The sequence below is a fragment of the Rhinolophus hipposideros genome (assembly GCF_964194185.1).
Source record: "Rhinolophus hipposideros genome assembly, chromosome: 8".
In the NCBI taxonomy this organism is placed as follows: Eukaryota; Metazoa; Chordata; class Mammalia; order Chiroptera; family Rhinolophidae; genus Rhinolophus; species Rhinolophus hipposideros.
Window position 1 is genome coordinate 38,197,457 of NC_138054.1, and position 15,355 is coordinate 38,212,811.

The 15,355-nt window shown below is 37.4% G+C and overlaps 1 protein-coding gene across 5 annotated transcripts in view; it reads right to left on the reverse strand.

Moving 5' to 3' along the window:
* The window catches only part of MIGA1 (mitoguardin 1), a gene marked incomplete at its 5' end in the record, with an annotated part of 92,147 nt that overhangs the window by 49,299 nt on the left and 27,493 nt on the right, over positions 1-15,355 (reverse strand). For all 5 annotated transcript variants that reach the window (XM_081055974.1, XM_081055975.1, XM_081055976.1 and 2 more), the window contains 3 exons: positions 9,837-9,960; positions 10,707-10,840; positions 13,582-13,708. In XM_081055974.1, the coding sequence (XP_080912100.1) occupies positions 9,837-9,960; positions 10,707-10,840; positions 13,582-13,708 (385 nt within the window). The remainder of the gene's footprint in view (positions 1-9,836; positions 9,961-10,706; positions 10,841-13,581; positions 13,709-15,355) is intronic.

Here is a 15,355-nt window from a genome sequence, read left to right on the forward strand (position 1 = left end):
TACCATGAATAGATCTTGCAGGACTGGAAGTTGCTCTGGGTGAGTCAGTGAGTGAGTGGGGAGTGAATGTGAAGGCTAAGACATTACTGTACACTTCTGTGGACTTTATACACACTGTACACTTAAGCTACACGAAATTTATTAAAAACGAAACAAAACGAGATTAAATCAAGCACAAGAGAAAAGGATGCAATCAAGAGGAATGGTAAACATGAGGTGTGAGAGGCTGCTGCCAGGGTAAAAGGGCATATTGTTTTCCAACAAACCTTTTTTTTGTAAGTAGAAAGAATACACTCTAAAATAATGATACAGTGAGTAAATACATACACCAGTAACACAGTCATCTGTTATCGAGTATTCTGTGATGTACACGACTGTGAGTGCTACTATACTTTTATATGGCTGGCAGCACAGGTTTGTTTATACCATACTGAATTATGCAGATCCAGGCCTAAGGGTAATCCATCAAAGTAACTCATTAAAGCACTACCGAAATTCAGCAGGCTCAGCTGCGCCCTCAACCTCGATTTCCCTCAGGTAAATAGAGTACCTAGTTCACTTTTTTTTGCTCCTGGATTAAAACCTTGGTAACTTCCTTCAACATAATGAATGAAATCTGTCTACAGTGCCTAGAGGTCCTGAGAGAGGAAAGCTGAATGAGTTCACCAGATCCCACAGAGGTATAAAGGAAGGCTACGTTTTTAAAGGAAAGGAAGAGCCACACTAAATAAATTATATCACCATCAGAAATAAGTTTCTTTAGCTCAGCAGCTGTGGGAATTCCAAGCTGACTGATCCAAGATTCCATCTTCTATAGGGAACTTTGCCACAAAGAGTTCACAATCAACCCTCCATTCAAAGAAAGTCTGTCTTGTAAGTGGTCAGACCATACAGCATGGTGGTTAAGAATATGAAGCTGAACTAACCTGCTTGGGTCCACATCTCGGTTCTGCCACTTAATACCTGTGTGACTCTGGGGAAGTTACTTAATACCTCTCGTACCTCTCTTTCCCCATCTGAAAAATGAGGATGATAACTGTATTTAACTCATACAAGTTGTTGTGAGGATTGAGATAATTTTCACTCAGAACAGTGCCTGACCCAGACAAGAAACTATGATGTATGTAAGTGCTTAGCAAAGGTCCTGGCACATGGAGACATGCGAAAAATTGTAGCTGTTAGATATTAAGTACAGGGCAAAAGGAGATACATAGGTAACTGCTAATAAATCTTGAAAACCTATCAACTTATTAGGAGAAAAAAAATTAATTTGATCAAACAAGACAAAGCAAATTCCAACACAACCAAGTATTTACTGACATCCGATCAATATTTGGTTTAAACTCACCCCTGAGCTTCTGACAGCATTTATTAACTTCTCTTTATTTATGACTGCTACCTATAAGGTGCCTCTCAATAATATAAATTGTGTAAAATGAATTTGGATTTAGTGAATGAGGAGAGTTAACTGACTTCTAAGCAATTTTGATTAATATCAAGTAACAGATACAATAATACCTAAACCACTATTAGTGTCTTGGCCATAGATTCAGCTTTCAACCCAGAAGTTCAAAACTGAAAATTTGCAATAACAGAACAATATCCAAACAATTACCAATAAGGAACAAAGCATAACAGCTTCATGTCAACTGGAATCGCCAGGGCAATAAATAACAAGCCAAGGCAGGAAAAAGCCAGCCAGCCTAGCAGCCAGTGCCAGCCCAGCTAAAGACATACATAGGTGGGGTCAGGAATTTATTCCAAACCTTAGCTAAGCAAATATATGGATTGATTATGGGTCCCACTCTAGAAATCCTATCCATTTAAGAGTTGTAAATTAACAACTTCCTGAGGAACAACTTGAAGGCCACAGAAATTAAGTCATCTGCCTAGGGTTTTTTGTTTTGTTTTTTGTTTTTCCAGATGCAGTGTGAGGCCAAAGCAGACCCTCTGGGCAAAACCTAAGAAATCTTTATAAGCTGATAACCTGAAAAAATCAGAGATGGATTCCACCAACCTGTACTGTCAATAGAAAAAAAAAAAACTTTGGGCATGCCAAAAAGAACAAAATCTGAGATGCGTATTACAAGGCTAACAAGTACAAGACCTACACAGCTACATGACCCTTACCATGAGGCTAGAAAAAAACTGCAAGTAGAAGACTGGAACAGGGAGGGGCAAAGCATCCATTCCTAAAACAAACATTAAAAGTCTTGGGGCCCTTTTCCTTTACTCACCTTAAAAAATACTATAATTTTTCCTTACTTCTTTTTCTCTGTGGGTTTTCTTGTCTGTTAAACACTTTCCTACCTTTTCTAGTTGTTCCATTCTAATTTCTACATTTGAATTCTTTTTAAATTCCTTCTGTTCTTTCTACTACTTACTCTAATAAATGCCATTCTAACAGCTTCAAAAAGTTACAAAAGGAAGTTACATTCTAAAAGTCACAAAAGAAATATATAGAAAGAAACAAATATAAAAAGAAGGCTTTGGATGTCATCAAAATGGTGGCGTGATGTGAGCCTCTGTAAAGCTCCCCTGGAATATACAACTAATCAAACAACAATAATGCCACAAAGGACTCCCTGCACAGCAGACAGGCAAGATGAAGAGGCCCACTACTGAATTCACCTAAAGGTGGGCGAATCATGCGAGCGGGGGAGGAAGGAAGGGAGAAGTGTGAAGACGGAGCCTTGCGGGCACAGGACGCGGACCTAGCTCAGTGCTCCGAGCTCGCTGCATCCCGGAACTACTGCAGCTGTGGGAGAGGGAAGAACTCGGACTGCTAGGGCTCCGCTTACGGCCCACAGGGCTGAGGGGGCAGCATATAACACGGCTGAACCCAACGCTCACAGCAGAGACCTCGGAGAAAAGACTGAGGGAAAAAGGCTGAAAATGGTGGTTTAAGCCCTCACTGCCGAGCAGAGAACGGAAGCCTTAACACTGAGACTAGCCTCCACCTCCCTACCCTCCCAGAGCTCGCCCCGCCCCCACCTGCCCGGTGCTAGAAGCGGAACAGTAGCAGTTTCAGATCAAAAGAACAGATTATTTGCTATTCTGAGAACTGTGGACCGCAGACACAGATTCGCAGCCCAACTAGTTCCAGCAAAGGAGAGGGAGCTGTGGAAGCAGGACCGGCTGTGGTGGTGGTCACCACCATTGTTCTGGGCCACCTCTCACAACTCACCCCACCCCTGGCCCCATCTATCTGGGCGGATCCCTGCAGGAGTAAACAGAACTGCTGAAACATATGGACTCTGAATCTGGTGCAGGAAGAGCTTTGGAACTTCAAAAGCTCTCCATATACCCACACAGACACTGCGCCCTGTGACCCAGGTGAACTATTAACAGAGGAGAAGCCTGTCTCCCAGGGAATCCCCCCATTATGTGAGAAGATAGAATAGTGCAGAGAAAACAGCACTACTGTGTGTGAGAGAAAAAAAAGGCTACAGTCGGAGAGAAAATAAAACATTCTACCAACAAGTATTGGAAAACAAAAGAAAGACCTCTTCCTATCAACCTGTTGCAGAAACCACTCCTGTAGATGTCTAGGAAGAGAAATAATAAATCAGTAATTGCCATGAATAACCAAGGCAACAAGACAGCTCAGAGAGGCAGTACTCCCTAACTCATTTTATGAGGCCAATATTACCCTGATACCAAAACCTGATAAGGACAACACACACACAAAAAAACTACAGATCAATATCTCTGATGAATACAAATGCTAAAATCCTAAACAAAATTCTAGCAAATAGAATACAACAATGCATTAAAAAGATTATTCATAACGACCAAGTGGGGTTCATCCCCGGGCACAAGGATGGTTCAACATTCGAAAATCCATCAATGTGATACATCACATAAACAAAATAAAGGACAAAAACCATATGATTCTATCAATTGATGCAGAAAAAGCATTTGACAAGATACAACATCCATTTATGATTAAAACACTTAGTAAAATAGGTATAGAAGGAAAATACCTCAACATAATAAAGGCCATATATGACAAGCCCTCAGCTAATTTCATAATTAATGGTGAAAAGCTGAAGCCCTTTGCTCTACGTTCAGGAACACGACAGGGCTGTCCCCTATCACCTCTGCTTTTCAACATAGTGTTGGAAGTCCTTGCCAGAGCAATCAGGCAAGAGAAAGAAATAAAAGGCATCCAAATTGGGAATGAAGAAGTTATCATTCTCTGCAGATGACATGATGTAATATATATAGAAAACCCTAAAGAGTACACGAAAAAGCTATTAGAAACAATCAACGAATACAGTAAAGTTGCTGGCTACAAAATCAACGTACAAAAGTCCATTGCATTCCTATATACTAACAATGAAATCTCAGAAAAAGAAATACAAAAAACAATTCCTTTGCAATTGCAGCAAAAAGAATAAAACACCTAGGAATAAACTTAACCAAGGATGTGAAGGATTTATATGCTGAAAACTATAAGACATTTTTGAAAGAAATTGAAAAGGACACAAAGAAATGGAAAGACATTCCGTGCTAATGGATTGGAAGAATCAATATAGTTAAAATGGCCATATTACCCAAAGCAATATACGGATTTAATGCAGTCCCCATCAAAATCCCAATGGCATGTTTTAAAGAAATAGAACAAAAAATCATCAGATTTGTTTGGAACCACAACAGACCCCAAATAGCCAAAGCAATCTTAAGAAAAAAGAACAATACTGGAGGTATCACACTCCCTGACTTTAGCTTGTACTACAGGGCTACAATAATCAAAACAGCATGGTATTGGCAGAAAAACAGACACATAGACCAATGGAATAGAATTGAGAACCCAGGAATGAAACCACATAAATATGGACAGATAATTTTTGACAAAAAAGCTGAAAACATACAGTGGAGGAAATACAGCCTCTTCAATAAATGGTGCTGGGAGAATTGGATAGCCACATGCAAAAGAATGAAACTGGACTGCTATCTGTCACCATGTACCAAAATTAATTCAAAATGGATCAAAGACTTACACATAAGACCTGACACAATAAACTGCATGGGAGAAAACATAGGCACTAAACTTATGGACCTTGGGTTCAAAGAGCATTTTATGAATTTGACTCCAAAGGCAAGGGAAGTAAAACCTAAAATAAACAAATGGGACTATATAAAACTTAAAAGCTTCTGCAGAGCAAAAGAAACCATCAACAAAATAAAGAGGCAACCAACTGAATGGGAGAAGATTTTTGCAAACAGTGCCTCCGATAAGGGGCTAATATCCAAAATATACAAGGAACTCATGAAACTCAACAACAAAAAAACAAACAACCCAATTGAAAACTGGGCAGACAACCTGAAGAGGCATTTCTCCTAAGAGGACATAAAAATGGCAAATAGACATATGAAAAAATGCTCAACATCACTAATCATTAGAGAAATGCAAATAAAAACCACAATGAGGTATCACCTCACCCCAGTCAAAATGGCTTTCATCAACAAGACAAATAGTAACAAGTGTTGGAGAGGCTGTGGAGAGAAAGGAACCCTCATACACTGTTAGTGGGAATGCAGACTGGTGCAGCCGCTATGGAAGGCAGTGTGGAGGTTCCTCAAAAAATTACAAATAGAATTACCATATGACCCAGCAATCGCTCTCCTGGGTATCTACCCAAAGAATCTGAAAACATTTATCCATAAAGACACGTGTGCTCCAATGTTCATTGCAGCTTTGTTTACGGTGGCCAAGACATGGAAACAACCAAAATGTCCTTCGATAGATGAATGGATAAAGAAGTTGTGGTATATATACACAATGGAATACTATTCGGCGGTAAGAAAAGATGATACAGGAACATTTATGACAACATGGATGGATCTTGAGAGTATAATGCTAAGCGAAATAAGTCAGACAGAAAAAGCAGAGAACCATATGATTTCACTGATACGTGGTATATAAAACAAAAACGACAAAAGAACAAGACAAACAAATGAAGACAGAAAAACTCATAGACACAGACAATAGTTTAGTGGTTACCAGAGGGTAAGGGGGGTGGGGGATGGAAGATGAGTGTAAGGGGGATCAAATATATGGTGATGGAAGGAGAACTGTCTCTGGGTAGTGAACCACAATGGGATTTATAGATGATGTAATACAGAATTGTACACCTGAAATCTATGTAATTTTACTAACAATTGTCACTCCAATAAATTTTAAAGAAAAGAAGGCTTTGACAAATTCTATTTGTTAACATAAATATTGTCCATGTTTTTCTGGCCTGTAATCTCCATATATCAAAACATCATACCTATACTAAGAGTAGACAAACTATGAAAAAATATTCAAGTCTAATGAATAATTTTTGGTGACAATAATAGTGTGAAAAAAGCAAGGACCAAAATTAATGCAAAGAGGTTTTATGTAACTGTTACTATGACATATAAACAGTAATTCGTAATTCTAATACAGGCATACCTCAGTTTATTGTACTGCAAGTTATTGCACTTCGCAGATATTGCATTTTTTATAAATTGAAGGTCTGTGGCGACCCTGCATCAAGCAAGTCTATTGGCGCCATTTTTCCAACAGCATTTGCTCACTTCATTTCTGTGTGTCATATTTTGGTTATTTATTTTTTTCATTATTAAGTTTGTTATGGTGATCTGTGATTGGTGATCTTTAATGTTACTATTGTAATTGTTTTAGGGCACCACGAATCGTGCCCATATAAGACAGCAAACTTAATCGATAAATGTATGTGTTCTGAGTGCTCCACTGAGACCGTGCCCCTTCTCTTACCCTCCCCTTGAGCTTCCGTATCTCTGAGACACAACAATGTTGAAATTAGGCTAATCTATAACCCCACAAGGGCCTCTAACTGTTCCAGTGAAAGGAAGAGTCACACACCTCTCACTCTAAATCAAAAGCTAGAAATGATTAAGCTTAGTGAGAAAGCATGTTGAAAGCTAAGTCTCTTGTACCAAACACTTAGCCAAGTTGTCAATGCAAAGGAAAAGTTCTTGAAGAAATGAAAAATGCTACTCCAGTGAACACACAAATGATAAGAAAGTGAAACAGCCTTATCGCTGATATATAAGAAAGTTTTAGTGGTCTGTACTAAAGATCAAACCGGCTACAACATTCCCTTAAGCCAAAGCCTAACCCAAAGCCTAAACCAAAGCAAGGCCCTAACGCTCTTTAATTCTACGAAGGCTAAGAGAGGTGAGGAAGTTACAGAGAAAAGTCTGACACTAGCAGAGGTGGGTTCATTAGGCTTGGCTTAAGCAAAGAAATTGTCTCCATAACATAAAAGTGGGAGATGAAGCAGCAAGTGCTGATGGAGACGCTGTAGCATGTTACCCAGAAGATGTAGCCAAGATAATTAATGAAGGTGGCTATAGTAAACAACAGATGTTCAATGCAGACAAAACAGCCCTCTATTGGAAGAAGATGTCACTTAGGACTTTCATAGCTAGAGAGGAGAAGTCAATGCCTAGCTTCAAAGCTTCAAAGGACAGACTGACTTCTTGCTAGGGTCTAATGCAAGTGACTTTAAGTTGAAGCCAATGTTCGTTTACCATTTCAAAAACCCTAGGGCCCTTAAGAATTACACGAAATCTACTCTGCCTGCTCTACAAATGGAACAAAGCCTGGATGCCTGGATGACAGCACATCTGTTTATACTATGGTTTACTGAATATTTTAAGCCCACTGTAGAGAACTACTGTTCAGAAAAAGATTCCTTTCAAAATATTGCTGCTCACTGACAATGTACCTGGTCACCACAGAGCTCTGATAAAGACGTAGAATGAGATTTATGTTGTTTTCATGCCTACTAACATAACGCCCATTCTGTAAACCATGGATCAGAGAGTAATTTTGACTTTCAAATCTTACCATTTAAGAAATACATTTCATAAGGCTACAACTGCCATAGACAGTGATTCCTCTGAGGGATCTGGGCAAAGTAAAGGGAAAACCTTCAGGAAAGGATTCATCATTCTAGAGGCCATTAAGAACATTCATGAGTCACGGGAAGAGGTCAAAATATTAACAGTAACACAAGTTTAGAAGAAGTTGATTCCAACCTCAAGGATGACTTTGAGGGGTTCAAGACTTCGGTAGAGGAAGTAACTGCAGCTGTGATGGAAATAGCAAGAGAACTAGAATTAGAAAAGGAGCCTGAATTGCTATAATCTCATGATAAAACTTTAAAAGATACCTTGACTTTTTACAGTATTGATGCCTTAGTTTAAGAATGCTTTTATTTGAAAAGACAAGAAAAATTTCAAAGCACAAAGGTCTTATGAATGAACAAAGAAAGTAGTTTCTTCTCTTTTTTTTGATAGTGAAAGTACTTTATTTCCCATATCCATTCTAGCAATGAGATTTACCCATGCTTTTTTATATTTACAGTATTATCATTTTTCTTTTGTAAGTTGCTTCCTTATCTGCTTTGTTCATTTTTCTATTTTTTTATATATTCTGTTGCTTATTAATATGTGAATGCTTTAAAGAAAGTGGTTTCTTGAGATGGAATCTACTCCTGGTGAAGATGCTGTGAAGATTGTTGAAATGACAACAGAGGGTTTAGAATATTACATAAACTTGATTTATAAGGCAGCATCGGGGTTTTAGAGGATTGATTCCAATTTTGAAAGAAGTTCTCCTGTGGGTAAAATGCTATCAAACTGCATCACATGCTACAGAGAAACCATTTGTGAAAGGAAGAGTCAATCGATGCAGCAAACTTCATTGTTGTCTTATTTTAAGAAATTGCCACTGCAACCTTCAGCAACCATCCCCCTGCTCAGTCAGCAGCCATCAACATCAAGGCAAAACCCTCCACCAGCAAAAAGATTATAACTCGCTGAAGGCTCAAATGATGGGTAGCATTTTTTAGCAATAAAGTATTTTTAAAGTAAGATATGTACATTGTTTTTTCAGATATAATGTTATTGCACACTGAATAGATTACAGTATAGGGTTAAACATAACTTTTATATGCACTAAGAAACCAAAAAACTCATCTGACTGGCTTTATTGCAATATTCACTTTGCTGCAGTGGTCTTGAGCTGAACTCACACTTATCTGCAAGGTGTGCCTGTACAAATGAAATCTTTTACCTAAATTCAAAATGCAGATACATAAATATCTCAAAATGAAGCCACTTTCAGTACTTTATGTTCATAAATAAATGTGGAAAAGCTGAACACTCCTTAACTATTATTTTTCTTTACTGAAAAACAACAACCTCCCTCAAGTGAAAAGACAAATTATTTTTAACAAAAAGAAATGTAATATAATTTGTCTTATTTCACCTTGGAGCAGTTACAGAAGTTGAAGCAGCAAGTTTAATCATTCTTTCCCTTTAAGACTTCACTTAAGAAGTTTCTTCAAAGTTCTTTTTAAAATAGGAAACAAAGGTAATGGCATGTAATCGTGTATATATCGACTACTAACATCAAAATCCAGCCTGCAATTAAAATGAGATCCAAGAAATATAATTACTTAAAATATTTTAAATGTACGCCATGAGCAGCATGCATGTTTCTGAGGTGGTGTGTCCCATTTTTATATTATAGTTTTTTTCCTCCCTCTCACACTTTAACTGGTGTTCTTCCACTTAGAATGTAATTTTAAAATAATGTCACAATCCTACCTATGGTACCTACTTGAATTTATATCTTAAGGGCATTAAGTTGACTTGAAAAACAAAACTGAAAGAAAAAAAATGTAAGAACTTTTTTCTCTTCGCTATTTTCTAAAAACCTATAACGATGTTAGTACACTTACACTAATGGTTCCAAGAATAAAGGAAATCATATACTTAATAAAAACCATACAAAATATCCATCTTACCGATGTCATTAGCAAGGGAATTAGGATCAGATGCCCCCAAGGTAGCTTCAAATTCCTCTTGGAGACGATATGCTCTTTGCAGCAGAGCTTCAAGTTTATGGATAAATTCAGAACTAATAATATCCTACAAAGAGACAAAAAGCACACACAGTAAATTTTATATTCCAATGTTAAGCTTCTAAACATTTCCCGCTTTTAAATGAAAGGCAGCGACAGTGAGGGATATAAAAACTGATATTGAGTGGTGAAAGTGCTACAGCAGAAGCCTGGACACATGGGCTCTACCTGTGCCTCTGGCTAAATCACCTCAGTTCTTGGGACTTCGGTTTCTTTATCTGTAAAACTAAGGAGTTGGACTTGATCAGGTATTCTCAAAGTGAGGTCCCCTATTTTCTGGGAACCTGTGAGACATGCAAATTCTAAGGATCTACCCCAGCCCCACTGAATTAGAAACCCTGGGGGTCGGGTCCCGAAATCTGTGTTTTAACAAGCCTTTCCGATGATTTGACACACATCCAAATCTGGGAATCACTATTCTAGATGATCAGTAAGTACCAATCCAGCTCTAACTCTGTGATTTTTATGCAACTCAAAACACAAAACAGAATTTTAAAAATTCCTTTGGAAATCATATCTGCTTACTTCTATACATTCTTAGAAAATCAGGAAACTTGATGATCAATTGCAAATTTAGGATTTAACAACTAACGGAACAGAAAAAGCCTAATAGGAAACATCCTTAAGTAATCCCCAAGAAAAAAATAAACGGTTCTACTAAATGCCACAGAAAGCAAGTACACTGAATCAACATTAAAAATAGTTTGATTCTTCCAATATTATGAAGACCACTCGCAAATAAATCACCCTTACATCTACATTTTCTTCAGCAATGGCATCTCCTGCACCCAGTTTAATGGAACTATAGGCTTCATCTTCAGCCTGTCTATTTCGAAAGGTTAGAGCTTGTTCCCATCGACATAATGCCTCTTCGAACAATTCCATACCTAAAAATTAAGAACAGAACAATTGTAAATAAGTAAAACCAATGCCAAAATAAAATCATTTGGGGTCTGAAGTATTTTTCATGCAGTTATCACCAATGGCATGGTCTGACTATAATTTTGGCACTAAGGAGTTAATTTCATGTTCACATCATTTCATAGTAGAATCATAATTTCCCAATATATTGCAGGCCTATAGTTCTAGTCAACAGAAAACCAGAGAGAAATGACCAATGTAATTCAAACATATATAGTGCTTGGAATTTTTCTAGAACAATATTAACAATTCATCAAAAGTCCAACAATAATGGCTAATTTTTATAGTCACACAACCATCTTTCAAAATATCCCCCTAAATTAAAAAGAAAACTAATAGGTAAATAAAATAAACTAGTTGATAAGACGTTATCAGGTTTATAAAGGTTCTCAGGAATAAAGCTGAGAGGAAAGATAATAGCACAGAAGTCTAGAATAAAGTCTTTTGTATCTTTTTTTCCCACTAAAAGGTGTCTGAAACCACTAAGATACCAACTTGCTGATTGTGATGGATAAATTGCTGGGCCAGAGTTAAAAATCTGCAAGACTATGGGATGAACGCATAAAGGATTATAGTTCAAGTAGGAATTTCATATCCCTGATGTGGGAAAATAGGTGAATACAAGTACGTGCCCCTTTTTCTCCATTTAAAAAAGGGCTTATCAAAATAAGAATGTTTCATGACCTTAATTTTCCGAGACATATAAAAGAAAAACATATTTAAAAGATACTTAAGAATCTGGGCAAGTCATTCTCAAGATGTTTTTAAGATATGGTAGTTTAAAAATACCTCTCCTGTAAGGAATAGGGTCAGTGGAACTGTAACAGCTACAGACGATGTCAGAGGGGTCGTAGATTGGGGGAGAGGGGTTATCACTTTGTGAGGGGTGTAAATGTCTAACTATTTGTACACCTAAAACTATTTTTAAAAAAAGAATACCTCTCCTCAAAAATCATTTCTTTCTTACCTGGAGAACCTATAACTCTAAAAAAATAAAATGTTCTTTACATGCAACTTAGGCCTTTCCTTCTTGTTTAATTTTTTTGCAGCAAAGAATCACTGCCTAGATCTTCCTTCTAAAAATGTATGCACTTAAAATACAATTACTGTATATCACTATCCACTCTCCTTTCTCCAAACTATACAAATCTAATTCCTTCAGCCTTTTCTCACTTCATCCTCTCCCTATCCATCTGATTATTTTGGCTAAACGTAGGAATAACTATGTAACAGCAGAGTTGTCTCTCAGGATGTACCACATCTCACCTCACTGTGGAACATAAGCCAAACTATCACATATCATCTGTCAGTTTTGTAACAGGAATCCAAACATATGGCACCAATCTTTTTTTTTTTTAATGTCATCACTCTTGAAGGCCAACTGAAACAAGAGGTGGGTAATCACATCATTCACAGCTCCTACTAATCCTGATTCTATGATACTCAGACTCCTAGCAGCTTCTCTAGTTTTGCTTTATGTCTCTGCAATTCTAACTCTCAATATTCCAACAGAGCTGTAAGGTAGGTTACTAGACATAGTGAGAGTAATCTAGAAGCACAGTGAACTTAATTCCCTAGAGACCTTTGGAAACGGTGGCAAAAGAACTACTCTTACATCTTTCCCCATGGGCAGGAGTACCTACAGTAACAACACTCTGTAGAGATGATGTCTTTAATTATTGTAAAGTGTGGGAATGCTTCAGCGGCACACAGTACTCATCATTCCCTTTACTGCTAAGTGGCCAAAGCTACATCTAGGTGTTTTTGTTTTTGTTTTTAAATTAGTATGCATTTCCATTAAAAGGAATATAGCCTGAAATAGAGTAGAAAAGAACTGGGGACAGCATTTGAAAAAATTATTTGAATCTGATGCAGTGTTATATTCTCTGCTTCTCTTTCTGGGCTCCCGTCAGACTTTCTAGACACGTTCATGGTCAAGCCAACTGGGATGTAAAACACAGGCCTCTGTCTACTTAAAATCTTTTCAGGATATCAGAAGAATACAAATGATAGCTAGATGAAAACAGATTAAGTGGGTTCTGATAGACTCATTAGATAAGTGTCAATAGATTAGGTTAGGTGAGGATAATAGACTGAATAATGGCTATCCAAAGACATCAGGTCCTACCACATCCTTTGCAGATGTGATTAACTTATGACTATAAATGTTACCTTATAAGGAAAAAGGGTCTTTGCAGATATGATTAAATGAATGATCTCAACCTGGGGAGATTATCTCAGATGATCTGGTGGGCCCTAACTCCAATAACAACTTTCCTTATGAGAGAGAGGCAGAGGGAGATTTGATACACACAGAGGTGATATGAAGAGGAAGGCAGACACTGGAGTCATGTGGCCACAAGCCAGAAGCCATCAGAAGCTGGAATAGGCAATAAACAGATTCTCTCCTAAGCCTCCAGAGGGAGCATGGCCCTAACGACACCTTGATTTCAGCCCAGTGATAATGATTTCAGACTTCGGGCTTCCAGAACTCTGAGAGAATAAATTTCTTTTGTTTTAAGCCACCAAGTGGTCAATTGTTACAGCACCCTCCGGAAACTAATACAATAGGTTGTGTTATGTAGACTAGAGTCGATAGAAATAAGAACATTTTACAATTACAGTTGCTTCCCGTAGAACAATTCGGTTCTTTAGTCTCACATTAAATGTGAGTACAATAGCTTAAACTATATTCTGTTATTCCTACCCATCAAGTACAAGTTCTCAGGAGTGGTCACAGGAATATTGACAAGTTTAATATCATCTTCATCTGCTTTGTCCCAGGAATTAGAATTGCCACAAGCACAACTATGACAAGAATTGACACTCTGGACCTAAAATTAAGATCAACAGAAGTTACTTCAAAATCTCTTTTGTGATAGTATTTTGTGATCTTTTACATTGATAAATTATTTACGTAAATCGTATTCTTGGGAAAAACAACCCATGTAATTTCTACCTGAAAAAACAAATCTGATTATATTCAATCAAACTCGGGAATCATAAGACCGTAAAATTCTGAGCCTTTATTTACTCAGAAATACACAAGTAGAAAAAATATTTTGATAAAGCAGTTATTTCCATCAAAAATAAAGCAGTTATTTTTATAGTTTACTGTTTTATTAGGTATTTATTTATACATATTATGCACACCTACTTTGATTTGAGGTAACTAGTGTTAACTTGAAAATAAAAGGTTAAAAAGAGAGGCAACAAGCATTTATTTGAAATCCAAAAGAATAGCTATTCGGGGAGCACTGATTCAGGTAGAAGCCCCAACAATGTTCTGATTAGGAGGCAGAGGCAAGGGGTATTTACAAGAAAGGGAAGGGGAACAATTACATCAACAAAGGAAGGCATTTCTAAGTGCAGATAACCTAACAGAGTGATGCCAGTTCTAAAGAATGTTTTAATTTTCAGTCCGGGAGTCATCTGTCTGGCAGTCGTAATATCTGATTTCTTGTAATCTTTGTAAAGCAGTTGTCTGGAATATAAAGCTACTTTAGGCTCAATCCAGAGGTTATTTTGCTCTGTTTTAACATTCCAAAGGCTTGAGGCATAAGATGTGTAAGGCAGTTCCTCTGGGTTGGCAGCTCTAACTCCACTTGAAAGTAGCTTCATTTATGTTACACTAGCTTATTTTTTTTACACTAGCTTATTTTCCTTTTAAAATTATTACAATGCTGATTTTTCTGCTAACAGACAACTAAGACTGAAAGGGATTTGTCATCTTCCCTTCTCTAGCAAAGTCTGAGCCAATCATTTCAGTCATCTGTATGCAGTTAACTCCCAAATCTCTAACTCCAGCTCTGTCCTCTTTTGAGAAATCTAAGCCCACATTTCCATCTGCCTATTTGGCTCTTCTGCTGGCATCTCAAACAGGTTGTATCCAAAAGGGACAAAAACAACTCTTCCGCCTTCCATGTTCACTAATAGTACGCACTTCCATCCATAATTTCTCAAACTGGAAAACGAAAAGTCATCTTGAACTTTTCTTCCCATCCCTCTCTTATCCAGTTACCTAGTTTTCTGGACCTTCCTTTCCACTCCTGTTGTGATGGCCCTATTTTGGCATTCATTAAAAGGCAGAAATCTGTTTACAGACCTGGCAGTGGAATCACTAGGTCATTTGAGGCAAATATAGAAAAGTGATACTAAAGGCTTGTTACTCATACTATTATCATGAAACTCTCTCTACTCCTTATTAAGAACAGCTTCAATTTTCAGTTGAGAAAATTCAAAACAGAGGCATTCTCTGACACAGAGGAAATCCAAATAATAGAATGGACATAGACTTCATTATCAGTTGAGAAAATTCAAAACAGAGGCATTCTCTGACACAGAGGAAATCCAAATAATAGAATGGACATACACTTCATTATCCTCTCAGTTTCACAGAGGAACTGAACGTCTACAGGCCTTTTGACCTAGTGTTCCTGCCACAGAACAGCCTTTACAAATTTAGAATATTTTTAGGCATT